The 27,459-nt window shown below is 40.1% G+C and overlaps 1 protein-coding gene across 3 annotated transcripts in view; it reads right to left on the bottom strand.

Annotated features, from left to right (window-relative positions):
• Positions 1-13,256: 13,256 nt before the first annotated feature.
• Positions 13,257-27,459, bottom strand: part of RNF144B (ring finger protein 144B) — a 195,387-nt gene continuing 181,184 nt past the window's right edge. For all 3 annotated transcript variants that reach the window (XM_055390693.2, XM_055390692.2, XM_019030033.4), the window contains 4 exons: positions 24,781-24,985; positions 22,371-22,515; positions 18,740-18,829; positions 13,257-17,189 (listed from right to left, as the gene is read on the bottom strand). In XM_055390693.2, coding sequence (XP_055246668.1) covers positions 17,049-17,189; positions 18,740-18,829; positions 22,371-22,515; positions 24,781-24,985 — 581 coding nt within the window. In that variant the 3' untranslated portion in view covers positions 13,257-17,048. The remainder of the gene's footprint in view (positions 17,190-18,739; positions 18,830-22,370; positions 22,516-24,780; positions 24,986-27,459) is intronic.

The following is a 27,459-nucleotide window of genomic DNA, read 5'->3' as shown; positions in this document are numbered from 1 at the left end:
AGATAGAATTTGAGAAGGGGAAGTGCCTGAATACATGATAAAATCACAAATGCAAAAAAAAAAAAAAAAGATATGCAACACTCAGAGAAAAGCAAAAAGTTATACAAAAATTTTGGGTATCAATATAAAAGGAATTAACCAATAAGAACAGCACCTTGGGCAGGCATGGTAGCTCACTCCTGTAATCCCAGCACTTTGGGAGGACAAGGCAGACAGATCACTTTAGGCCAGGAGTTTGAGACCAGCCCGGCCAACATGGTGAAACCTTGACTCTATTAAAAGTACAAAAATTAGCTGAGTGTGGTGGTGCACTCCTGTAATCCCAGCTACTCTGGAGGCTGAGATTGCAGTGAGCTGAGATCATGCCACTACACTCCAGCCTGGGTGACGGAGAGAGACCATGTCTCAAAAAAAAAAAAAAAAAAAAAAAAGCACCTTAATGGATTCTGAAACAAAAAATAAATTTCAAGCAAATATAGAATGATTAGGAATTTAAAAAATTATAATGATCTAATACTAAAGATAAATGTTTCTTTTATCAATTGGAAAAGGCAATCAGAAAATCCAGGATAAACAAAAAACTTTTTAACAAAGACGTGGTCCAAAATACAGCATTTTGAACAATTAGTGAGCATCAGAAATAACAATCTAGTTAAGGAAACATAATCATATCACACAGCTTGACTCTATAATGAGTGCTTGACTCTATAATGAGTATAGTTAAATGTTCATACAATGAAAATATTTCCTTTTAGAATCAATTGACTATGTAAGTGTAAAGGATCAAATTATATTACAAGATAGAAAATAAGGCCAGGCGCAGTGGCTCATTCCTGTAATCCTAGCAATTTAGGAGGCCAAGGCGTGCGGATCACCTGAGGTCAGGAGTTCGAGACCAGCTGGCAAACATGGCAAAACCCTGTCTCTACAAAAAATACAAAAATTAGCTAGGCATGGTGGTGGGCACCTGCAATCCCAGCTACTTGGGAGTCTGAGGCAGGAGAATAGCTTGCACCTGGGAGGCAGAGGTCGAAATGAGCTGAGATCATGCCACTGCACTCCAGCCTGGGCAAGAGAGGGAGATTCCATCTGAAAAAAATAAAAAATAAATAAATACAATCTACTTTGATATGTATTGATAATAATAAAAACAACAAACCCTCAATGAGCATTTACTATGTGCCAGACATCGAACTTAGAAACAATCCCTATTCCCAATTTACAGATAGAAAAAAAATAAAGCACAGTGAGGTTACATAACTTGTCCAAGGTCACACAGACAGTAATGAGTGAGTGGGTCAAAAATAGGAGTGGTCTGGCTCTTGAGGCAGAGCTCTCAGTTACTATACTATATACCCTACTCACTTCTATTTTTCAAGGCTTTTTTTTTCAAAGCAGCTTTAAGTTTGCAGAAAAATTGAAAGGAAGGTATATTAGCTTGTTCTCATGCTGCTAGTAAAGACACACCCAGGACTGGGTAACTTATAAAGGAAAGAAGTTTAATTGATTCACAGTTCCGCATGGCTAGGGAGGCCTCAAAATCATGGCAGAAAGTAAAGGTGAAGCAAGACATGTCTTACATGGCAGCAGGCAAGAGGCAGCTTGGGCAGGGGAACTCCCATTTATAAAACCATCAGATCTCATGAGACTTATTCACTACCAGGAGAACAGTACAGGGGAAATGCTCCCATGATTTAATCATCTCACCTGGCCCTGCCCTTGACACATGGGGTTTATTACAATTCAAGGTGAGATTTGGGTGGGGACACACCCAAACCATATCAGAAGGTATAGAGATTTTCTATATACTCCCTGCTCTCAAGCACAGTCTGGCCCATTATCAACACTCCCACCAGAGTTGTATATTTGTTACAAATGATGCACCTACATTGACACATGATGACTACCCAATGTCTATAGTTGGCATTACTCTTCACTCTTGTTGTACCTTCTATGAGTTTGGACAATGGGTAGATACAATAATATGTTTTGAGATACATATTATTGTATCTACCATTATAGTATCATACAAAGTATTTTCATTGCCCTGTTCATAATAATAAACATAACATTAACAGCAAATACTTAATGAGCATTTTAGTATGTACTAGATACTGACACTTCCTCTTCTGTTTTTAGTTTAAAAAAATTTTTTTAAGTACGACTGATAAACTTTACAAATTAAAATGGGGAGAGAATGGAAAGAGAGGTAGAGAAAAGGATAGAGATGTGCATAGCTTTATTTTATAAAGTACGGAGTCAAGAGGTGCTATCTACAGTTGATGGAAAGAGGAATGGAGGTCTTAATTCCTAAGACTGGAAATATGGCCAAGAAAGGAATGAAAAGTAATGATGTAACAACATTGGGAGGAGCCAGGAGGGTAGGAGAGAGTGTATAAGTGAGTTAAATCCTCATAACTCATGGTAAGAAATCAATTGATATGGTGGTTATGTCAAATTTGAATTTCCTAAGCAAGAATCTGTGGTGTATACATACCATTTAGATATGCAGAGGCACCACCAAATAAACTCAAAACCAAAATCATTAAAAGGGGTTTCCTGGGGTCTACTAAAAATAGAAAGAAGAGGTCAGAGGCTCTTGTTTTGTTTTATCCTATCATTTCTTAAATTTGTATTAATAAAATATCCTAATATGTTAAAATGTGAGTGTTATTTTGATTGAAATTAAATAATTTTAAAACACATAAGCAAGAAACACTAGAACTACAATGAAATCGATAAAAGTGAGAGTATATGGAGAGACCAACATCTCCTTTCCATGTAGATAAAGTAAGCTAATAGTAAACAAAGACAACATGGAATTGTATAATAGAATTAATAAGCAAGATTCAATGTTTATATGTCAAACTTTGTGCCCTTCACAGAAAATACTTATGGAATATTTTCTAATTTTTTCCACAAATAAATTCTCAGTGAATTTCCAAAAGTAGAGATTGTACAGGCAACAAGACTCCAATGCAAAAATGAATGAAATTAGAAATTTGTCATCTTTTTATGGAAAAACAAAATATACTTGAAAACCAAAGCCTACATAACCAAAACAATTGTTGAATGAAAGTAGAAATCAACATAATGATTAATTATTTTGCAGAAAAAAACAATAATAACATTATTTATTCAAGGCTATCAAATTATATTGGAAGGAAAATTCAGTTTTAAACAAACAAGAAAGAATGAAAATAAGTGATGCAGTCAACTCAGGAAGTTAAAAAAAAGGCAATAAAAAAACACAAGAAAAGCAGGAAGAAATATTAATAAAGATTAAGACCAAATTAATGAATTAGAATGCAAACATAAAATCAATAAATCTAACAGCTCATTATCTGAAAAGGCTAAGAAATAGACAAATATCTGGCAATGAAGAAACAACTATGAGGAAACCAAGAAAAATTAATAAAGATTAAGACCAAATTAATGAATTAGAAAGCAAACATCAAATTAATAAATCTAAGAGCTCATTATCTGAAAAGGCTAAGAAATAGACAAATATCTGGCAATGAAGAAACAACTGTGAGGAAACCAGATAAAAACACCATTCTGAGATTCACAGTTTGTTTTTACTTATTAAAGACCTCTACACAACTCAATTCTTAAAATTTTCACCCTCTCAATACAACACATAGTATTAACATAATGGATAGAGGAACATTTGCATATAGAAGTGATGCACGTTTTAACACATACATATATATATATATATAACCCATGTATGTATTAACAGAATTGATAGAGGAACATTTCCAAAATTTATGGAACAATTTGGGAAAACTGTTCAAGCATGTCTCCAAGTTTCACTTATCCTCCCTAAGCGTTAACTGATCAACACACAAGAAACCTAGGGAGGCTGAGCTTTTCTTACACTTTTTGTTGCATTGAACGCCGTGCTCGTCTCTGATATGACAGGCAGCTTCTCCTTTCTTTCCCCTCCTAAAGTAATGGATATTGATTAACAGAAGGCCAATTTGACCAGAATACAGTGTTCCTCCTCTCTCTTCCCAGGTCTCTGGGTTCAATCACATTAAGCAGAGCTCTAACAGCTACTCTATCAGACTTACAGAGAGCAAAATGTTTCCATGGGCATAGGGCAAAAGAATATTCTAATAAGGACAAGCTAATCATCAATTATAGCAGAATAATTAAGTGGTTTTGTGACAAGCTTTAGTTCTTCACATACAAGATGGAAGTATATAACATCAGATTGCATCAGTTTATCTTATGAGCAGACAGAGTGGCAGCAGAGGGGAAGACACACCTCATGCACTTTCAAAGAGAATTTCTTTCCAAGTAAATGAAAACAACATGGTCAATTAACTTCCTCAAAGCACTTTCAGAACTCAACTCCATTTCCCGTCTTTGTCAAGCTAGTTACGTACTTCAGTGCTCCTGGCTTTCCTCCAAAAAGGAGAAGGCATTTGGGTTGAAAGCATTTCTTAAATGAATTAATTCATCACTCTAAGAAACTCTCCTCTACCCCCTACTTTCATAAGAATTAACTAAAGTTATAAAACCAAGTAGAAATGCATCTCCCACTCAGTTTTTATGCATCCAATCTGGCTGCTCCTTCAGCATACCCTATGAGTAATTGTATTTATTCCCTGCTTTGTTCCAAAAATGATTTAAGGGTGAGTCCTATGAATAAGCCTCACATTAATGAAACCCTTTCTAAGCTGGCTCTGAGTAAAGACTGATAGCAATTGTATGGAGGTTTTACTATTCAATACAGTAACATGTTTGAGTACAAAACAACATTACAATGGAAAACTTTTTTAAAGCACTAGTTTGGTGGATGCTATAGTTACCAAAGTGTTATTGGGTTTGGTTTTGTTTTATGTAAGATCTTTCTCATTTGCTTTCCCCTGACATTCCCTGCAGACACCAACCTGGATCAGGCTCTCATTAAATGATACCTGGACTATTGTAGTACTGTCCTCAAACTGGCCACGCCACTTCCAGCTTCTCCCCTTGCAATTTAACCAACAGACTGTTGTCAGATTAACCTGCTAAAATGTAGCTTTGCACATACCTTTTTTTTTTTTTTTTTGAGACAGGGTCTCACTCTGTTGCCCAGGCTGGAGTGCAGTGGCACCATCACGGCTCACTGCAGCCTTGACCTCCCAAGGCTCAGGTGGTCATCCCATCTCAACCTTCCAGGTAGCTGGGACCACAGGTGCATGCCACCACACCTGGCTAATTTTTGTAACTTTTGGTAGAGACAAGGTTTTGCCATGTGGCCCAGGCTGGTCTCGAACTCCTGGGCTCAAGTGATCCTCCCATGTCAGCCCCCCAAAGTGCTGGGTTTACAGGCATGAGTCACTGCACCTCACCCCACTCTTCAAGCGCAGAACCCTGAAATGGCTCCTCACCCCAAAAAGAACCTGTCAACACAGGAGCCTGGCACTCAAGGTTCTCTGTTTCTGCATCCCACAGGTGCTTTATTTCTGTTTCACTCAGTTATTTCTCACTCCCCATGTCACACTGTTGTCATCATGCTTCCTCTCTGTAATGCCCTTGCTGATCACAATCCTGTCTTTCAACACCCTGATCAGCATCATCTCCATGAAATGTGAATTGAAAAGTTCCAACAATCTCGCTCCTTCTCCACAGGTTCATGGCACCTGTCTATACCAATCATCTGGCATATACCAGGCATGACCCAATGCAGTCATTCCTCTTTCTGTAGACCAACGTGTTCTTTCTCCTAAACCTAACTAAGCCACTTGAAACAACTAATTGAGACACATTTGTTTGTACAAAGAAGGCATTCAATATATGTCTGGTGATTAACATAACCTAGTAGACTTGCTCATGCTTCTCAAACAGGTGTATGTAACACCCCAAGGTATTGTGGGGTACTGGAGGATACAAGACAAAGATAAAGCATCTTTAAGAAGTTAATTTTGGCCAGGTACAGTGGCTCACACCTGTAATCCCAGCACTTTGGGGGGCCGAGGCGGGTGGATTACCTAAGGTCAGGAGTTCGAGACCAGCCTGACCAATATGGTGAAATCCTATCTCCGCTAAAAAATACAAAAATTAGCCAGGCGTGGTGGTGTGCGCCTGTAGTCCCAACTACTCGGGTGGCTAAGACAGGAGAATCACTTGAACTCAGGAGGTGGAGGTTGCAGTGGGCCGAGATCGTGCCACTGCACTCCAGCCTGGGTGACACAGCAAGACTCTGTCTCCAAAAAAAAAAAAAGAAAAAAGAAGAAGTTAATCTTACTTCAATAATTTAAAATGTAATCTTTAAAATGAAATCAGGCCAGGTCTGGTGGCTCACACCTGTAATTCCAGGATTTTGGGAGGCTGAGGCAGGAGGATTGCCTGAGCTCGGGAGTTTAAGACCAATCTGGGCAACATGGTGAAACTCTGTCTTTACAAAAAAATTAAAAAATTAGCTGGGTGTGGTGGCATGCACCGTAGTCCCAGCTACTCAAGAGGCTGAGGTGGGAGGATCACTTGAACCCAGGAGGTCAAGGCTGCAGTGAGCCGAGATCATCACGCCACTGCACTCCAGGCTGGCCGACAGAGCAAGACCTTGTCTCAAAAATAAAAATAAATAAAATCAGGCCAGTTGTGGTGGTTCATACCTGTAATCCCAGCACTTTGGGAGGCCGAGGTGGGAAGACTGATTGAGCCCAGGAGTTTGAGGCTACAGTGAGTCCTGATCGTGCCCCTGTACTCCAGCCTGGGCAACAAAGCAAGATCCTGTCTCTACAAACAAAATTACTTAATTAAAATCAAAATAGTATGGAGGTTATAATTTTTAATGAATGTTTAAATGAACAATAAAGTTAAAAAATAAAACCAGAGACCTCAAATAAGTGTCTAGCCCTCAGCAGTTAACTTGGGACAATGCTTCCAGGTCATCTTCTGTTCCCTCCAGTAGTAACTTACCATTCTTACACCAGTTGAGGATATTTATTGTTTGAGAAATACCCTGCAGATTATGAATGGGGAGTAGGAGAAGAATACAACCACTTATTTTTATCATTTTCATTTTAAGGTGCAATCAACACACATTTTTGTTTTCCTTAAGGTAGGTAAAAGAAATTAAACCTGAAGATTTTTTTCAAGTTTTGTTTGTTTTTTTTTTCTGAGACTAAGTCTCGCTCTGACACCCAGGCTGGAGTGCGGTGGTGCGATCTCGGCTCACTGCAAGCTCTGCCTCCCGGGTTCATGCCATTCTCCCGCCTCAGCCTCCCAGGTAGCTGGGACTACAGGCGTCCACCACCACTCTCTGCTAACTTTTTTGTATTTTTAGTAGAGATGGGGTTTCACCGTGTTAGCTAGGATGGTCTCGATCTCCTGACCTAGTGATCCGCCCACCTCGGCCTCCCAAAGTGCTGGGATTACAGGCGTGAGCCACCATGCCCCACCACAAGTTCTTATTTTACTTCCTTGGCTATGATACACTTGTGATATCAGATGTAAATATGAGGACTGAGTTTTAGTATGACCACTCTTAAAACTTTTAAAGCCTTCTTTGAATATTTAATTAACTTGTTTTTTTTTAATTAACTTATTTCTTTATTTACCGTTTTTCAAAGTTCACAAGTAGTTTTGTGTTCTACTTTTGAAAATCGAATTCATTAAAGACCGAATAAAAATTTTGTACCAAAGTTGATGTGCCTATTTATCTTCTCATTCACACAAACATACATGCATATATATATATACTATCCTATATGCTATCAATATATATACCTTAAATTTAACTCAATTTGCAGAAAATACAATGTATACTGAAAAAAATTAATAACAAGCCACTTAGACTAACACACTCATAATAATCCATGGTGTGCTTCAAATAAGGAGAGTGAGGTCCTGATATTTTTTCTATAGGTACTAGAAGAAACATGTCCCTGCAAATTCCCCAAGCAACTTTGATTATAGGTCTTTTTAGCCACCAAGAGCTGTAGATAAACCATGAGGTTCAACCATTACTCTTTGAATTTGCTCATTTTAAGTAAATTGGCAATATATTTCATATGCTTCTGGCATTATCCATAACAGCATCTGGAAGCTGCTTCTGAGGATTACTTTGTCTAAGAAGGAGAATTTCCCTTGAGCTAACTAGTTTCATGCATATAGAGCTCACAGAGGGGGCTGGAGGTTTTTTCCATCTTAGTCAAAATGTTAGGTTTGTACTGAACCTAGAAAACAGTTACTTCCTAATTTTCTAGATGAGGCAACCGAAGCCAAGAGAAATTGTAACTTGTGCACAAGAGACTAGGAGAGCTATCAAACTTCCCTCCAGTCTTTCATTTCTAGTCAAAAGCATGGCTATGCTAGTTTAAAACATCTACAGCATCTGCCCGGGTCTGTATTGCTGCACTGGGGGTGGGAGAGGGGAAGAGGCAATGACCTTGACTTTTGTTGCACGTCCCTCAACAACAGGCAGTGACTGGTTAACTTAGATCCATCTGCTTTATTGGTCTGACTTGAATGGAAACACCATCCTGTACTTTAAGCCAGCTCTTAAAAGAGTTGTCCTTCCTGAATCCAAAACAAGATTCAATCCAATCCTGAATCTTCTGAAGGTTTGTTTAGAAAGCTCAGATCAGGTTTTCTTCTGAGTCCATTTAAGAAAATCTGTCCCACATATAGACCAAATGGACCTCCCAAGGACACTAGCCAGAAGCAGAATTGCTGATCTCCTTGGCTATACTAGACCCAATTCCAAAGGTAAGTCAACAGTTCCCAGGTAGAAGTTAGATTTTGCTAACTCTTCCCCAAGTTTGTGATGTCTTCAAGCAGATTCTATTACCTGTGAAAACTCTTTGCCTTCATGGGGCTGGGAAACAGAACAGATTTTAAAAAGCTAAATTTCCTTTTGAAAAGGACAAATATACATACTCTCATAGCCATTAAAATGTAAAATGGAAGCCAGAGATGTGTCAGAAGAGGAAGCCAAAGAGGTCTGAAGTATGAGAAAGACACAATGAGCTGTTGCAAGCTTGAAGATAGAGGGGGCCACGTGGAAGGTGTGAGAAGGAACTGAATTCTGACAACACCCAGAGAGCCTGGAATAGGACTCTGAGCCTCCCACCAGAGGAGAACACAGCCCCATCCAACACTTTGATTTTTTTTTTTTTTTTTTTTTTTGAGACAGAGTCTCACTTTGTGGCCAGGCTGGAGTGCAGTGGCACAATCTCAGCTCACTGCAACCTCCACCTCCTGGGTTCAAGCGATTCTCCTGCCTCAGCCTCTTGAGTAGTTGGACTGCAGGTGCCCACCACCACGCTCGGCTAATTTTTGTATTTTTAGTAGAGACAGGGTTTCACCATGTTGGCCAGTATGGTCTCAATCTCTTGACCTCGTGATCCGCTAACGTCGGCCTCCCAAAGTGCTGGGATTACAGGCATGAGCCCCCGCACCTGGCCAACACCTTGATTTTTAGCCCAGTGAAACTTCGAGCAGAGAACCCAGCCACATCACGTCAGACCTCTGATCTACAGAAACTGAAGTAATAAATGTGTTGTTTTTAGATGCTTTTAAAAATTAAAATAATGCAAACAGGTCCTGAGTTAGTTCATGCAAGATGTGGGTTGAAGTTCTAGCTTTGCCACTCACCTGCTGTGCGACCTGCACCATGTCTTCTAACCCCTGAGTCTCATCTCCCATCTGTACATTGGGGGTGGGGGGGGTGTGAATAGTAATATCTACTTTCTAGAGTAGTATGAAGAGCAAAAGGAAACTGCATACTATAAGGCATTATTTAAATACTAAGTTTTTACCATAAACCTTCCCCCCAAAATCAATGTGTTGATATAAATTCTGCATTTCTTTCCACATATTCCCCTCATTTTAATGAAGCATATACTTAGATTTAACTATTTTGTGAAATATTTGTTAAACAATGACATAGGATTCTTTTTTTAAACCTAAAAAGAAAATACATTTACGGAGGGGGTCATACTTCTCTCAACACAGACAAGCTTGAAATGTATTTCAGGACCACCCTCCTCCTGCCCCAAGTTTGCCCCCTCTTCTCCTCTCAGAACAATGCCTGGCTAAAAACTGATTGACTCGGCCAGGCGCAGTGGCTCATGCCTGTAATTTCAGCATTTTGGGAGGCCGAGGCAGATGAATCACTTGGGGCCAGCAGTTCAAGACCAGCCTGGCCAAAATGGTGAAACTCTGTCTCTACTAAAAATACAAAAATTAGCTGGGCGTGGTGGCACATGCCTGTAGTCCCAGCTACTCAGGATGATGAGGCAGGAGAATTGCTTGAACCCAGGAGGCGGAGTTTGCAGTGAGCAGAGATAGCACCACTGCACTCCAGCCTGGGCGACAGAGCGAGACTGTCTCAAAACAAACAAACAAACAAACAAAAAACTGATCAACTACACTTAACAGCTGCAAGCACACCTAACTCAGTGGCTCGCTCTCCTCACACCTACCTAACAACCAACACTTAGAAGCACTTTGACATTCGGGATTTTACTCGATCCACCTAAGCCTGACCTGAGATAGGGATGAAATGACGCTATGCAATAAAGGGCTGGCCCCAGACCATACCACCAGTCAAGAGCACAGCCAGGCCTAGAACTGAAGCCATCTTATTGCCAGCTGGGCGTCTGCCTCCGACCCCACACCACCTGGATTGGCAGAGGGCCGGGAGGACAGAGGACGCTGCACACTTGTTCTGTGGCCAGGGTGGCACCACGTTTGCCAGCCCTCTCCCAGCACCCTGTTCACATGCCCCTGTGCTGCCAAAGTCCCAGGGCCAGGCTGGAATTCAGGACACACCACACAGGGTGGTATGTGGATTTCTGAACTTGTTTTAAAATGAATTGGCTTGTCTTCAAAATGTTAAGTCGAGGCTGATCAATAATCAGAAGTCCCACAACTTACCTCAAAAATACCTTCATGTTCATTTTATCTGAATGTGTTCAGTACTATTGATGTTAACCACCCCTCCACTCCCCACAAAAGAAAATACATCTTCTTGAATCATGTCAGGTCCTTAAGGAACTACAAGATAAAACGACCAACACTCAACTTAATTTCCTTCTCATCGAAAGCCTGAATTCCTGATTTAACATCTAAAAAAAAGCAAAACTGAGGGCAAATATAGCACTGATAAAAATCGAAAATCATAAAGGCAGAAAATGGAATTGAAAGGACTTCTTTACGTATGAGAAATTAAGTTCATTACTTGGAGTCCCCTTTCTAGCTTTGGAAACTGCCAATTGATTTAATGGTAGGCTACAAATACACATTTGAGTACAAGTTGGTAGTGTTAATAAGAAAGGAGTTAGATTTGAGTCAACAGTCCCTTTGAATCTTGATTGTAAATATCAAAAGGAACTTGTGAGAATGTACTTTGTAGGGGAGAGGCAAGCACTTGGGCATTTGGGGTAAGTATATAGATTCAGCTGTAATTCTGCTTCCAATACTAGCAAGTCAGATGCAGACCGCCTTGTTATTTTTCTAGTTACCTTCCATCAACTGTCCTTCTCTAGCCAAACCTCAAGGAGTGAGGTGAGGGGATCTCAGGGGTACCCACCAAAACACAGCCTCTAAGTGATGATTTGAAATATGTTCTTACATACATCTCCACTGATGCAGATAAGTGAGAGGGTACTATGTTCTCTTAGGACTCACAGATTTGGGAGTGAAAGACTTGAAATTACTAATGAAAGAGCATTATAGAACTTTCAAGTCATAGTGCATTCTTTTCCTGGCTGTCACTCATCAGTATGAACCTAAGCAAGACATGAATACAAAACATTGCTTTCTTCATAAAATGGATCTAATCTGCTCCATTTATCTCAAAGGATTGTTCTCAAAAGTTCTTTAGTTTACGTAAAAATATACAAATAAAACATTATAATTGCTATTAATGCATTTAAGCAGATTCGTTTCCTTTTTCTCATAGCGTTGGGCATTATCTTTAGGGTCTAAAGAAAACTAGATTTATTATCTAACAAATGAAAATAATTGAATTACAGAAAAACCTAATTATTATTCTCCTCCAAATCACCAGATTCATAACTTACATTGCAATGAGTTTGCTGGTTAGGGCACTGATCAAAATCACTGCTATATAAAATGGTTCATTCAATATTTCTTTGGGAATGCAAATTCAAGTTCAGCAAACAATAAGCACACTTTCAAAATGAAATAATGTTGACATTCTAGGAGATGATTAAGAAAATTAAGAAACCATAACCCAAAAGTATTTTTAAATGATCTTATTGATTTCCTCAAAACTGAATGATTAGAAAATGAAATTTGAATTGTACGTCAGTTGTAAACCTTTGTATGCAGGTACCATTTTAGAAGCATCCAGCCTTCAATAAAAAGGTTTCAACACCAGTACAGGAGAGTGAGCTTTTGGTTTTGTGGAAACACAAGCTCTAGTTGTTAAGTAATCTTTGGCACCCAACTTAAGACCTGCCTCGAATACTAATTCAAATGGAAATGACCTTAACACTCTAAATCCTTTCTTTAAAAATCATAACAAGGAAACACATTCCTCTAGCAGACTTTTGGAAGGTTAGAACTGACCTTAGCATTTAGTCCAACCTTTATTGTACAGAACAAATGGCTTTGACACTTGGCAGCATTTTTTATTAGAATGATCAAAGATCTGTATTATTGGTTATTTCTCTGGATAATGATCAGTTCCTATGCACTGGCAGTGTGAACTATCACACCTACAAAGAAGAAAGTGTGTAACAAAGGCATTACACTTGCCCCCCCCACCCCCTTTTTTTTTTTTTTGAGACCGAGTTTCGCTCTTGCTGCCCAGGCTGGAGTGCAATGGCACAATCTTGGCTCACCGCAACCTCCACCTCCAGGTTCAAGCAATTCTTCTGCCTCAGCATCCCAAGTAGCTGGGACTACAGGCATGTGCCATCATGCCCAGCTAATTTTTTTTTTTGTATTTTTAGTAGAGACAGGGTTCTAATTTTTTGTGTTTTTAGTAGAGACGGGGTTTCACCATGTTGGCCAGGCTGGTCTCGAACTCCCAACTTCAGGTGATCCGCCCACCTTGGCCTCCCAAAGTGCTGGGATTATAGGCATGAGCTGCCACACCTGACTCCCTGACCCTATTTCTTTTAAGAAGTAAAGTAGCCAAGAGTTATTTCCACAGATGGTATTGCAAATTCTGGTACATTTTGTAAATTCAGAACCTAGGATTTAACAGTAACTTGGTTGGTTCTCAAAGGATAAAACTGAACAGGCCTAGAATTGTGCAGTGCAACAAAGGTTAACACACTTGATTTCCTGCTTACATTTATTGTGGCTAGAGAGCCTAAACAGCTATTTTCTTCTCCAAAAATTGGAAAAATATAACACGATAGCAATTTTTTAAATACATAAAACTTCCTGGATCATGAATCAACATGAGACATAATAGCCTGTAGATATCAATTGTGATCGCTTTATAAAATGTCATTCATCTAATGCATTTCTGAAATTGCCCCTAAAGCTACACATACACACATGACTCTATATCACATAAAGGCATCCATTCATGAACAGAAAGAAAAGTCTTTTATAAGTACTGTGTAGGGAAGGCTAAAGAAATACACATTTAATTCAGAATAATTTTTAAGAAAAAACGTGGGGTTCCAAGAAATGGTGATTTACATTCAAATGAACATGTACATTTGCAAACCTGGATAAGTAGATATTTTCATGAAGCACGCTACAAGAAAGTTCACACAGAATTATTTGTTTTTCAAAGGCCTCTTTCAAAGTACAGACTCCAAGTCCAAAGCAAATACCCGTGGCATGAACAAACAGGATGCCTAAGATTCTAACATTTGCTTCGGCATGGCTTTCCTCCTCACTTCCCTACCTCACAACAAGAAAAAATTTCCTAGATGGGACAATGGCAAGATATTGTGCTAATACACTCCATAGGATTTCTGGATGCTGGGCTATAACATCCAGGTTACAATTTGGTGACGGATTTTTTTATTTCTATTGCAAATGGACTACACTCCAAACATAAAAAGATTCTTGCCATAGCATCCAAACATCCCTATGTAGACCCACACTTCCTCTCAATACAGAAAGAGAATCACTCAGAAAGGACAAAGCTGGCAGACCAAGAAAGGAGGCAAGGGTAAACTCTGTCACTGGCCAATTATCTAAAACAAAAATAGCAGCCCCTGTTATCAAAGTTGTCAGTTAAAACTGTCAGCTGTCAGGCACGGTGACACACACCTGTAATCCCAACACTTTGGGAGCCCAAGGTGGGTGGATCGCTTGAGCCCAGGAGTTTGAGACAAGACTGGGCAAAACAGAGAAACCCCATCTCTACAAAAAAATACAAAACTTAGCCAGGCGTGGTGGTGTGTGCCTGTAGTCCCAGCTGCTCAGGAGGCTAAGGTGAGAGGAACACTTGAGCCCAGGAGGTAGGGGTTGAAGTGAACCATGATCATGCCACTGCACTCCGGCCTGGGTGACAAAGGGAGACTCTGTCCAAAAAAAAAAGTTGCCAGATCTCTCCTTTATAAACAGTCTCTAGACTGGTTTGCATCATGCCCTTTGATGTACCAGAGATATGTTTAACCAACCTAGTTTTGTTGATTCTGACAATCTCACACACATTTAAGAATTTACCATTTTTCAGGCACTTTTCAATGTTAAAAAAAATTAAATCCAATTATTGAAAATCAGTTTGACAAACAACCCCCACTCCATAGCCCTGGCCAAAAAAAAAAAAAAAAAAAAAAGCAGCTAATTCAGTGATACAAACTCTGTAAGGTGGCAAATTCCTTCAACTTGCCAAGGAAATAGCACATATATATTTTCTCCCATCTTTACTCCAAATTTGGGACCTCTTCCTCTGATAACACAGTCTTTTAGGTTACCTGAAATCAGCCCCCATTTAAAGACTCTTTCAGGCACCAAGCTTAAAGAGTTTACTGACAGAGGACTTTGCCACTATTAACATTCTTGTTACAAAAATTCAGTTTCAGTTGAGTTCTCGTAATCCCCTGAGCAGTTATAAATGCCTTTTACCTATAATGAGGCAGTAGGCTATGTGTGAAACAAAGCAAATTAACTATTCAAATATATGTAAATCTATAATTATACTAACATGAACTACACTGATAGTGTTTTTTTCTGAAGTGTTTAGAGTTTCAAAAGAAAAAGACACAATATTGAGAAATTTCTAATAAATGATTAAAAATGATTTTGGTTGGTTGCCATTCCCAAGTTTTCCCAGAGTTCTCATCTATGTTCTACACAACGTGTAAATTAAAATGTACATGACCAACAGATGTACTATACACACATCAGATATCAATATATACTTGTGAATTAAAGTTCCTGAAATATACACATCCCCACTTAGGATATATCCTATTACATAGGCAAAGCATCATCCTTTAACAATAGGTCCGAGATAGCAGCAATTTGATATTCTATTACCCAGTTACCTCAGAAAATATCATAGATCCTGAATAGTTCCTGATATGGTATCCCTGGCTTCAAGAACTCTCCAGTAACATTTAGCATAGGTCTCATGAAGCACCAGGCTACACTGCCAATAGCAATTATATAATCCTGTCATTGGAGAAAAGGTTTTATCCTTTTAAAACCTCGTTTTTCAAATCTGACTAATGGTATAATGGAAAAAATAAGTCACAATGAGGTGATACATAAATTTAAACTAAAATATATAAAGCATTTCTATTTTATTTCTTACATGTTTTTGTTGCTGTTTTATCAGTGCCTTGAAACAGAAAGTATTCAGACTGTCCTAACAGATGCTGAAAGAACAATAATTATGCTGAGAAAAGAGCTACTCTGTGTTTGAAAACATGTAAATGACTCGGTTATCAATTAGTGTTTTTACAGAGATGGCAGGATATTGTACTAAGCACTGTTTTAAAAGAGTTATGAGTCTATACCCTTGGGTAAGTTATGAACTTACAACCAAAATTCACATATATAATATGCAAAAAATCTTTAGGCAGATTTACAATAAACCATTTCAGTCACAAAAGGATAGAATGGCTCTTAAGTAAACATTTATTTTGTGTGTACTATTGGGTATATCCATGCATGCTCAATGGATAGAAATTACAGGTAGGCTGCAAGTCACATGGATTCTAGATGTACATAATACGCACTTTAATATTTACCCTCCATGTGTACTCTTAGGCCTGATTCCAAATCTATTGGCTGTGTGAACACAGATCCTGAGAAAGGTCCCAGATATCTATGACGAAAGTTTTGAAACTCTACCACTCTATCCGTATTTTATATGAAACAATTTTGTAGACCACAGCCACTGGCTGTAAGAGACAAGTTGGCCAACTTAGAAAACTTACATTTGCCAAGGGAGAGAAACTAAATTAGACCACATTGTTTAACAGGCTGCAACTCTTTTACTGGGAAGGGGCAACTCCCTCTGCACAGCAGTTTCACCTGCTTGAAGCTGAGATCACACAAGGAGAAACCTATTGTGTTTCTGCCAAATCACAGCGGGAACGTGGGGACAGCACACCCAGTAGCCAGCAGAGGCACAACCACCATATCAACTGCTGAGATCAGCAGACTGCTTTATAGCTCCTATGAGGATTTCTCCTCACGCAGTCTTAACCTTCTCCTCATCAGGTTTCCCCTGTGTTTCTCATGGTAGTCAAATCAACACAGAACAGGCTCCAGCTTCTTGGTTATCTTGTATGTTGCCAACAATGACAACACATTTGTTATATCAAATGTTCCCGCAAGCTCCTTGAATTTGGCTGGAAGTTGAACAGTCCAGTGAGATCCTTTGGATGATAAAATGATATGTTCATTCATCTCATGGAACCCCAAAGCTCCATAGAAACAGCTGGACCGTTGAGCCCAGTTCTTGTTACACAGGAACACTCGCACCCAGGACTTGGCCTTTCCTGATGCTGAAGGCTGGCAGGCAAGTTCAAAGTCTGGACACAGAGGCACTTTCAAAGTTGGCAAGGAGAAGGAGGCAAGGTCACTAAATGGGGCTTTATCACTGTGCCATCTCATGTAACTCACATATCTGGGGCGTATGAACACAGAGATCTTTAGGTTGTGGATGGGTCATGCTTTTTCTTCTTGCCCCGACAGGACTTGCAGACACAACAGATTATACATGGGGAGGCCAGGAGTAACAAGGGTGAAGTAACCAAGGCAATGATGCCCAAGCCTACGAGAATCCCCACCACCTGGAAATTACAAAGAAAAGCATATTTCAGCAATTAAGTCTTTCAATATGTATACTTATTCCAACTATACTATCTGCTATCTGCTGTGGGCCAAATGTTTGTGTCCCCCTGAAGCTCATATGTTGAAACCCTAAATCCCCGATGTGACGGTATTTGGAGACGAGGCCTTTAGAAGTTAGTTGGTTTATGAGGGCAGGGCCCTCATGATGGGATTGGTGTTCTTATAAGAACAGATGCCAGAGAGCTTGCTTTCTTTCTCTAGGCTCTACGCCATGTGAAGACACAGCAAAAAAATGGCCATCTTCAAACCAGGAAGAGAGCCCTTGCTAAGATACGACCATGCTGTCACCTGAACCTCAGACTTCTCAGCCTCCAGAACTATGAGAAGTAAATTTCTGTTCTTTAAGCCTCCCAGTCTATGGTCATTTGTTATAGCAGCCTGAACAAGACATCATCTCAGGCACACAGAACAGTTACATTTCTGGGACCTTTCAGCTAGTGCCCAGCAATGATCTGAATTGGAGAGAAGCCAGAGAGATAGAAAGGACCAAATCAAGGATGGAAACCATCCAAATGCTAACTCAAGCTGTCGCAAGCTCAGTATAGTCATGAATTATTGGTGTTGGTGCTCTCTCTCTACTTGAATTTCCTCAACTAGCTCAAAGGGATGTTAATGATTACTAGGATATTAGCACTGACTCCCTCCAAAGGAACACGGCCTTTAATAAATATAAAACACTATTAAAAATTAAAAATAAACCATGACTCCTTTTGAACCTGCCGCATAAACACACAATGGCATGTACACAGGGAACTAAGCCCCAGCAGGGGCTCACAGGGTTTTAGAGCACTGCCTGATATGGTTTGGCTGTGTCCCCACCCAAATCTCATCTTGAATTGTAATAATCCCCACGTGTCAAGGACAGGGCCAGGTGGAGATAATTGAATCATGGGGGTGGTTTCCCCCATACCATTCTTGTGGTAGTAAATAAGTTTCATGAGATCTGATGGTTTTATAAATGGGAGTTCCCCTGCACAAGCTCTCTTGCCTGCCACCATTTAAGATGTGACTTTGCTCCTCCTTTGCCTTCTGCCATGATTGTGAGGCCTCCCCAGCCACGTGGAATTGTCAGTCCATTTAACCCCTTTCCTTAATAACTAACCTAGTCTCAGGTATGTCTTTATTAGCAGTGTGAGAACAGACTAATACACTGCCTTTGATAGTTAATATGCCTTAAAGGGCTTTAGGAAAGTCATTCCACTGTTTCTCAAGAGGAAAGAACATCTGCCTGCATTCTGCACGTCACTGTTGACTGCCTGGCAGCTCTGGTGCCCCTGCTTCTCCGCTTGTCCTTAAGGAGACTGTGCTCATGAATTAACTTTGGGTATTTACCCCATTACTTTTCCCTAGCCCTGCCCTAACACTCCCCAGAAGCTCCCAGGCTGGGATGGTACCTCCCAGGAGGGAATAGTGAGGAAAGGGGAAGAGGTGGGCTCTTTAAGCCATCATGATTTTGGTTTATGTCACGCTCCCTATAAGGTCAGGGTACCTGTGTTCGGTTCCACATCACTGATGCTCTTGAGTGGCCAAGTTTATTCCTGCATGGCCCTTTGTCATAATGTCTGAGGAAAATGTCATTCTGAAAAATAAAAAGATTGGTTTCAGTAAATATGCAGTTTTAAATTGAGAAATGAATACAGACCACATCAGATCACCAAATGGAAGGCAAACTTTTTCTCTGGTGATATCAGTGACCCCCTCTAGGAATTCCAAGCCTGTAATCTTTATCTTGGTAGTTTTGTAAATCACCAAAGTGAAAGCAGATCATAATCAATACGAATCTCAATTAATTATTTTTAAAAAGAAAAAAAAAAGAGTAGTAATGACCTGACTACTTATCTTAGCAAGGTAGCTCTGGCAGAGGTACAATGGAATGGGAAGACCAGGAGCAAGGCAGCTGAAAGGCTGGTGTGGCAAACCAGGAGAGAGAAAATGCCAGTGACTGAGGATGGATGGAGAAGAGGAAGTTACAGTCCTCAGATATTAAGAAAGTAACTAGAGAGAAACAAGGAGAAGCAATCACAGAGAAGGGAAAGTGATTGGGTTAAAAGAAGGCAGTCGCTTTATTGAGAGAGGTGACAACATAGAGATGGAGTTTGTTGGGAAGATAAGTTTGGACACGTTGAACTTGAGAGATGGTTGAGACATCCAAGCAGGGCTGTTCAAAAGGCAGCTCATCACAAAGATCTACACTGAAAAAAAAAAAAACTTGGACCTCAGCAGAGAAACTAGCTCAGGGTCCAAATTAAGTGTAGATAATCTATCTAATGGTCTGTTCATTAGACAAATGGAGAAAGGGGACTCAATTGGGCATCGGTGTACATGGGGTAGAAGAAACCATAGAAGAGACTGAGATTAACTAGGAAGAGGGGTAAACTGAGAAGCAAAGAGGCTGCTGAACACAGGCATTTAAGACTGGATTGAGGAAGAGGCTAAAAAGGGAACTGGGATATGACCAGAAAGGTAGAAGAGAAACCAACAGAGGTGGTATCACTGAAATGGAAGTGGTCAAGATGTTAAATGCAGCAGAGAATCTAGGTATGCTAAAAACAAGTACTATTGGATTCTGTCAATAAGAAATCACTCAAAATCTGGGAAAGAGGTACAGTCGGGCTGTGACTACGTGGCAATCCGAACACATTGCAGTATTTGGAAGGTAAGTAATGTCAGTAGCAAGAGGTGATTAGGCTTTTTTGAAGCTTGGCTTCTAAAGGAAAGATAAATAGAGGGGTAGTAAGGAAAAGATGTAGGCTTTAAGAAAAATGTTTACTCGTGTTTAAATGTGACACAGCCCAATGCGTGAATATGTTGAGAGAGTGGAGAGTGGAAATTGAAACCACAGGAGATGAAAGAGATAACTGAACAGCTCAAGTCTCTAAGGCTATGGACAAGAATAGGATTCTAAAGCAGACAATTAAGCGTAACTCATCCTCTGAAACTACAGGGGTGAGAATCAAGGCAGGAACAAGCTCAACTCCAACAACACTCAAAATTCCTGTTTGGTGTCGGTCTCAGGCCTGGATTTTAGACAATCACCCCTCTCCTGGCCCCATGATCTCAAACTTTCCTATAAACAGAGATCCACACCACCATCTGATGTAGAACTCCACTTGCGTAGAGAAAAACATCATTACCAACAATCCAATGCCCCTGGCTAAAACTGAAAATGAGATCTTAGAAAACAGTCACCAGAAAAAAAGACGCTTCAATATTTGAAGTCTGTGTATTCAGCCATTTAACATCTGCACCATTTCATCTCCAGAACCAGAACAGCACAAGAGACAGAACAGCATGTCCTTTGCAACACCATCCCCCAAACACATTTCAGCCAAAGGATGGAGATCTGGTGCACATATTTGTTCCCTTACACTCTGGCCTCCTAAAGAGAACCTCATGGGCTCAGCCTCCTTATGGATATGAACCCAATTAATATTCTGGTGAACCCTGAAGGAAAACAAAAAAAAATTGTTTTTCATTTGTAATGCATGTGTAATGTACAATCAGTAAAATCCTCATCCAGAATATCATTCACTTAGATGCATGCTAGGTCTTAAATATCAAACATAATTGTAACTCAAGGGCCTATGATAAATCAATTTTTAAATAGAAGATATTTCTTCCAAACTGAGCTGCTGAACTTCTAGAGTCTAAAATGTCCATTTTCTTCTCCTCAGTTTATACCTCTTCTCAAATCACTAAGATGGAGGTTATTATTCTTATTCATACATGTCATCTTAAACAACATATCTAGTTTTCCGTTAAACATCAAGCAGGTGGTGGCCTGCTTGATGACATTACATGCTAACTGCACACTCACTCACTAAGCATGTCTGAACTAAAGCACTACACAAATCACTTGTTGAATTAAAGCAAATCAAGCAATCAAAACAAAGAGCTGAGAAAAGAATAGCAACTCAATGGTAACTGAGGGCTTACACTGATATGGACATATTTTAGAGGTCCAAATTGCCAAAACAGAGTGTTATCTATAAACAACTTATGTTACCCCAAACTTTAAAAGGCCAGAAGTGAAGTAAGACCTCTCACCAACTCTTCGCATCGCATTTTTAACTCTGAAGTTACCATTAGCCTTGGCACAGGGCTGAATAAAACTGCGCCTCAATTTGAGACTTGATTCATGAATGGTGAGAAAAAATTAAGCCAAGCCCCTTGATCTGGGAAGGGAACACTGTCAAAACAGTAGCGATACTGCTGCATGCTCATGAACGAGAGAGAGAGAGAGAGTGAGTGAGAGCACGCAAGAGAGCATGAGGGAGAGAAGAGAGTTAGGAGACGCCATTGATTTGAACCATTTTTATTTAAATTCAAAACGAAGAAAAAATCTAATAGTGGTAGGCAGAATAACTACCTCCCAAAGATATCATGGCCTAATTCCCAGAATCTGTGAATGTGTTACCCTATACGACAAGAGGGATTCTGCAAGTGTGATTAAATTAAGAACCCTGAGATAAAGGAGATTATCCTACATTATCCTGATGGGCCCAATCTCACCACATTGGTCCTTTAGGCAGAGAACCTTTCCCAGATGTGGTCAGAGGGAGCAACGACTAAGAAAGAAGGGAGTGAGAGATCTGATGTTGCTGGCTTTGAAGATGGAGGAAGAGGCCACAAGCCAAGGAAAGCGGACAGCCTCCAAGGCAAGAAAAAAGATTCTCCCCTAAAGCCTCCAGAAAGAAATGCAGCCCGGCTGACACCTTGATTTTAATCCAGCAAGACCTATGTCAGACTTCCAAAGTGAAGAACCGTGGGATAATAAGTTTGTGGTATTTTAAGCCACTAAGTATGTGCTAATTCGTTACAACAGCAATATAAAATGAAGACACTAATAGTCCTTTACATAATAGAGACAATGTGCAAATAGCAAGAAATGCCCCGAAAACAAAAGCTTGCCTTTAACACCAGGGTGGCATATGTAAGGTCATCAAAAAGATGTTTTTAGATATCTAAAGTATCAGGCTTAGGAAGTCTCATTAAGAAAAATAAATTCCTTTTGCAGGACAAAAATCGCCCCAATATTTTAAAGGAAAATCTGTAGGATATCAGCTGTGGTGCAGATATAGTATAGGAAACACCATACAACAAACCTAGGTGGAACTTACATCCAAGTTCTGGAGGCAATACCAGCAAAACGTATGCTTGCAGTTTTTGCACATCATCTGAGCGCAGCCTTCATTGCGTTCGATATAAACCCGGCAAACTGGGCACTGCTTAATGGGGGCTTCTGCATCTGTCCCAAAGAGGGCTCTAGAAACAAAATGGATGAGAAATGGCATTCAGCTGATGGTCATCAGTTGAATTCCCAGGGCTCCTGATGGTTAGATAATGAACTCACAGTTATCCATGCTTAATTCACTTCCAAAAGAAAGGGTGTGGGCAAAAACATTATTAGATGTACAGATAACTCATACAAGAAGGAATCTTTATTTATTTTGGCTTTCAGTGAATTATATAATTACAGTTTCCACCACTGATTTAACTCGCTATTTTGTCAAATTAATATTTCATTCCCTAAGCATGCATTGCCTAAATAAGAATGGCAAGGAGTTGGCTACACAGCAGAGAAACTAGGTCAGGGTCCAAACTGGGCATATATAATCTATCTAATGGTCTGTTCATTAGACAAATGGCGAATGGGGTCTTAAATATAAACACTTAAAAATAATGTCAAATACTTTCAAAAGACCTTCTCCAAACAGACGAATAGACCAATACAGGCTCACAGCCCCAAGGGGCACAGAAAATAAGCAACAGGAATTAGAGTGGGAGAGAGGGATAGGTGAGCGATAGCACCAGGTAACACTTCAGCTACTGCCCATCAAAACCACCACCCAGCACACAGAGATATCCAACTCAGAGAGTGTTGTCAAATCTATTATCAGACTTTGTATGAACAATAACCTCATATTGTCATAAGACAGTTATTACAGGTTGAGCATCCCCAGTCCACAATTTGAAATCCAAAATGCTCCAAAATCTGAAACTTTTTGAGTGCCGACATGACAAAGGAAATGCTCATTGAAGCCTTTCTGACTCCTGGTATTCAGAGTAAGGATGCTTAACCAATAAACATATCATGAAAATATTTCAAAATCTGAAAACACTGAGATCTGAAACACTTCTTATCCCAAGTATTTTGGATAAGGGATGCTCAACTTGTATCTTAATTCCCTTATTTTCAGATAGGGAAACAGACTCACAGAGGCTGAGTGACTTCTATGAGACACACAGATACCGAGTGACAATGTCAGAATGCAAATCCTCCTATCCTCTGAGTTCTTTACATTGCCCTGTGATACCCACGGAGCTTCCTGCTATGGCCACGAAAATGTAGGCAACACTGGTTTGAATCCGGCTAAGAGGGCACATGCCTGCCATGTGTATTAGCTCCTCTATTCCTCTCCATTTGTTTGTTCTGAGATTCAAGCACAGCATCGTAGCCAAGTAGCATTACTATTCATGAAACCTGGTTCTACACATTCTGGGTGCACTGCGTGATTAAGCCAATGGGATTACAACACTCGTATTTTGTTCTTGCTGATGCAGAACAACTATAGCCTCAAGCAAAGCAGGAATGAAACACAGAGGTCTCTCACTCTGGGCACTGCTGTTGCCATAAAAACCCTCTGTATCGTCCAAGTGTGGTGGCTTATGTCTGTAATCCTAGCACTTTGGGAGGCCTAGGCGGGTGGATCACTTGAGGTCAGGATTTCAAGACCAGCCTGGCCAATATGGTGAAACCCCATCTCTACTAAAAATACAAAAATTAGCCAGGCGTGGTGGCAAGTGCCTGCAATCCCAGCTAATCGGGAGGCTGAGGCAGGAGAATTGCTTGAACCAAGGAGGCGGTGGTTGCAGTGAGCCGAGATCGTGCCACTGCACTCCAGCCTAGGCAACAGAGCAAGACTCTGTCTCAAAAACAAAACAAAACAAAAAAAAACCCCGCTGTACTAAAAAGGTACAGATTTAATTGCTTCCTATCACGATAAAATCTCAACCTTTACAGAGCATAAAATATCATGAGAGAACCCTCCTTTCTACGTGCTGAAAGAATTTAGGACCGTTGTTTCTATTGTTGGGTTCTTTCTAATATGACTGTCACACATCATGAGCTGGCAATTTAGTCAGGTAAGAAAATTTCTTTTCTCATTTTGCAAGCAACAAGAATGATATATACCAATACAGGCAGATACGGTATCTGAGCAAAGAGCTGGAACAAGTCATGATTTCCTACTGAGAACCAGTAGACCACGGTGCCTCACTACCTAAAGAGAAAGCAAAACTCATACAAACTTTAATTCCAGCAATATCTGGAAGATTCCCCTGGGGCAAACAACTAGAAATGCTTTTTTGTTGGCAACTTACCAATTCTGAGACACTTCTCAGGGAAGTTCTGCAGGAAAATAACCAATCTCTAAACGCCATCAAAACGTAACTCCTTCTACACGTAAGGTATGTTGAGTTTCTAAGAAAACTAGTGAATAATCCCAAAGACAAAGTTTCCTTTCTTACCGGTGCTCTGTTGGCAGGACAATAGGCTGACTGTCTCTACAGGAGACCTCTGCATGCCAAGCATCCTTGCAACACGAGCAGAATTTCAGGTGGCAAGAAGGGCATTCCACCAGCACAGGCTGTCCTGGGTCACTCGATGCAACAGGGCACACTGTCTGACAGTCTGCAACAGGACACCATGTTCGGTAGGGGTCCAGATGAACTTCTAAAGTGTAAAGAAAGAAAATGTGATGGTCTGCCCGATTCACGTTTGAGTCTTTCTCACCTTCATTTGCCCTCTTATTTATTTAATTTATTTGGAACCAGAGTCTCACTCTGTCGCCCAGGCTGGAGTACAGTGGCACGATTTCAGCTCACTGCAACCTCCCCTCCTGGGTTCAACCGATTCTTCTGCCTCAGCCTCCCGAGTAGCTGGGACTACAGGTGCGCACCATCACGCCTGGCTCATTTTTGTATTTTTAGTAGAGACGGGTTTCACCTTGTTGGCCAGGCTGATCTCGAATTCCTGACCCCAGGTGATCTGCCCACCTTGGCCTCCCAAAGTGCTGGGATTAGAGGCATGAGCCACCGCACCTGCCCCATTTACCCTCTTTTTTAAACTGACATTTATGGAAGTATAATACAACAAGGGTGAGGATTTCTACTATTAGTCTTCATAATGGATCCAAACCTATCATTTACAAGGTCGCTAAGCCCTGCCACATTTCTCAAAGTAGGTACTAACAGAATAGCTTACCATTGCCTTTATGAACAGATAAAAAGTGTTCTCTGTAAACAAAATTCACAAGACTTTTAGAATATTTCCCACCTTTGAGCACGTAAAATAGGCAAAAATCTCAAATCCCTTCTACAATTATTTGGGCACTATCTTGTAAGATAATTGGACATAAAAAGCAAATTTTTAATAAGATATTTTTCCAAAAAGACTTTGTCCTTTCAGGCACTGAGAAACAGATGTGAGGTTTCTTCCACATTCCCAGGAAATTAAATAACAAGGAAGAAAATAATCAAATAGTTTAGGGATTAAACAGTATCTGGTGTGGCTGAGCCAAGAAGTTGGATTACCTGTCAGTTTGGATATTCTGCTCCCTACCAATGTGCAACTTAGGGACAATGTGTGAAAGACCCACATGTGGGCCGGGCACTGTGGCTCGCACCTGTAATTCCAGCACTTTGGGAGGCTGAGGTGGGCGGATCACAAAGTTAGGAGATCAAGACCATCCTGGCTAACACGGTGAAACACCATCTCTACTAAAAATACAAAAAATTAGCCGGGCATGGTGGCGGGTGCCTGTAGTCCCAGCTACTCAGGAGGCTGAGGCAGGAGAATGGCATGAACCCGGGAGGCGGAGGTTGCAGTGAGCTAAGATCACACCACTGCACTCCAGCCTGGGCAACAGAGCAAGACTCCGTCTCAAAAAAAACAAAAACAAAAAACAAACAAAAAAAAACCCCACATGTTCTAGAAACAAAAGGCAGAGAGACTTTCACAGACCATTATAATAGCTAGTCATAACACACTGGCTAGTTCCATATGACATACAGGAAAGAAGATAGAGTTGGAGAACTGACAGCCATCTATTTAAGTGTTTTCAAATCTTGCTTGGTATCTCTTTTTTATTCAGTAGCAGACCCCATGTTCTTTCTATATACTATGACCTTTAAGGGAACATACCATGTAAAAAATGATGTTATTTGAGGGGTAGAGTACCCCTTTTTTCTCTGAACTCAGGTATTTTGCAAAATTTGAACTGACAACATTCTAGTTTTAAACGTCCTAGGGCTCATGATTCCTAGAAATGTACACACAGGAGGCAAACAAATCCAAAGGATGGTGCAAAAAGAAAATCAAGGTATTAAGTAGGAATTTAGTTTTTACAGTTAATAATTTTACACATTCAATATCAAGGAGAAAGTCTGAAATGTTCCAATAAAATACTGTCTCCACTAATGTCTCGCCTAGAAATGAAATAATTGGATCTATCTTGTTATAAGTTTTCATTCAAAAATTGCATCCTTAAATATATGGTCTTATCTAGGAATTCTGGAGGGTGGGGGTCAAAGAACAGTGAACCCTTCACACAAATGCAATCACAAGGAGGAAATTCTATAATTCACAGATGCCCAGACCCCAACAGAGATGGACCCTCCAAGATCCCTAAAACCTTAAGAAGTCAAGGAAACAGTGGCACACATAGGATCCAAGGTCTTGGTCTTTTATTTCTACACCATTTAATATTTTCTTCCAAACTATTACAACCGCTTCACAAATACTTAGCCCAAAGAAATGAAGGTTAGTATGTAACTTAGAGTGAAAGACTCCCATATCAAATATCTACTTCGCTTCCCTTCTAAATCAGAGGTCTTTTAAAAGTTTGATGAAAAAGAAGGAAAAATAAGGGAAAAGGAAAGTTAAAACACATATTACTGTTAAAATTTATAGCATCCCTAGTGATCACCTTAAAAAGATACAAGGATGCAATTTGTTCTCATAGCTCTAATCAATTAAAACTACTTGGTAGAAGTTCTGACTTGTTTCTACCAGCTTATTATTTCAGGTATCTGGGGTGACAAAAGGGAAGCACAGACAAATAAATAAAGGAGCAATTATAGGTTTTGATGAATTACTATAAAGAAAGGACCTTAGTAAGCAGTGCAGCTATGGCGCAGTGCAGCTAT

The sequence above is a fragment of the Gorilla gorilla genome, chromosome 5 (genome assembly GCF_029281585.2).
Source record: "Gorilla gorilla gorilla isolate KB3781 chromosome 5, NHGRI_mGorGor1-v2.1_pri, whole genome shotgun sequence".
NCBI classification, from domain to species: Eukaryota; Metazoa; Chordata; class Mammalia; order Primates; family Hominidae; genus Gorilla; species Gorilla gorilla.
This window is presented reverse-complemented; position numbering and strand designations above follow the sequence as displayed.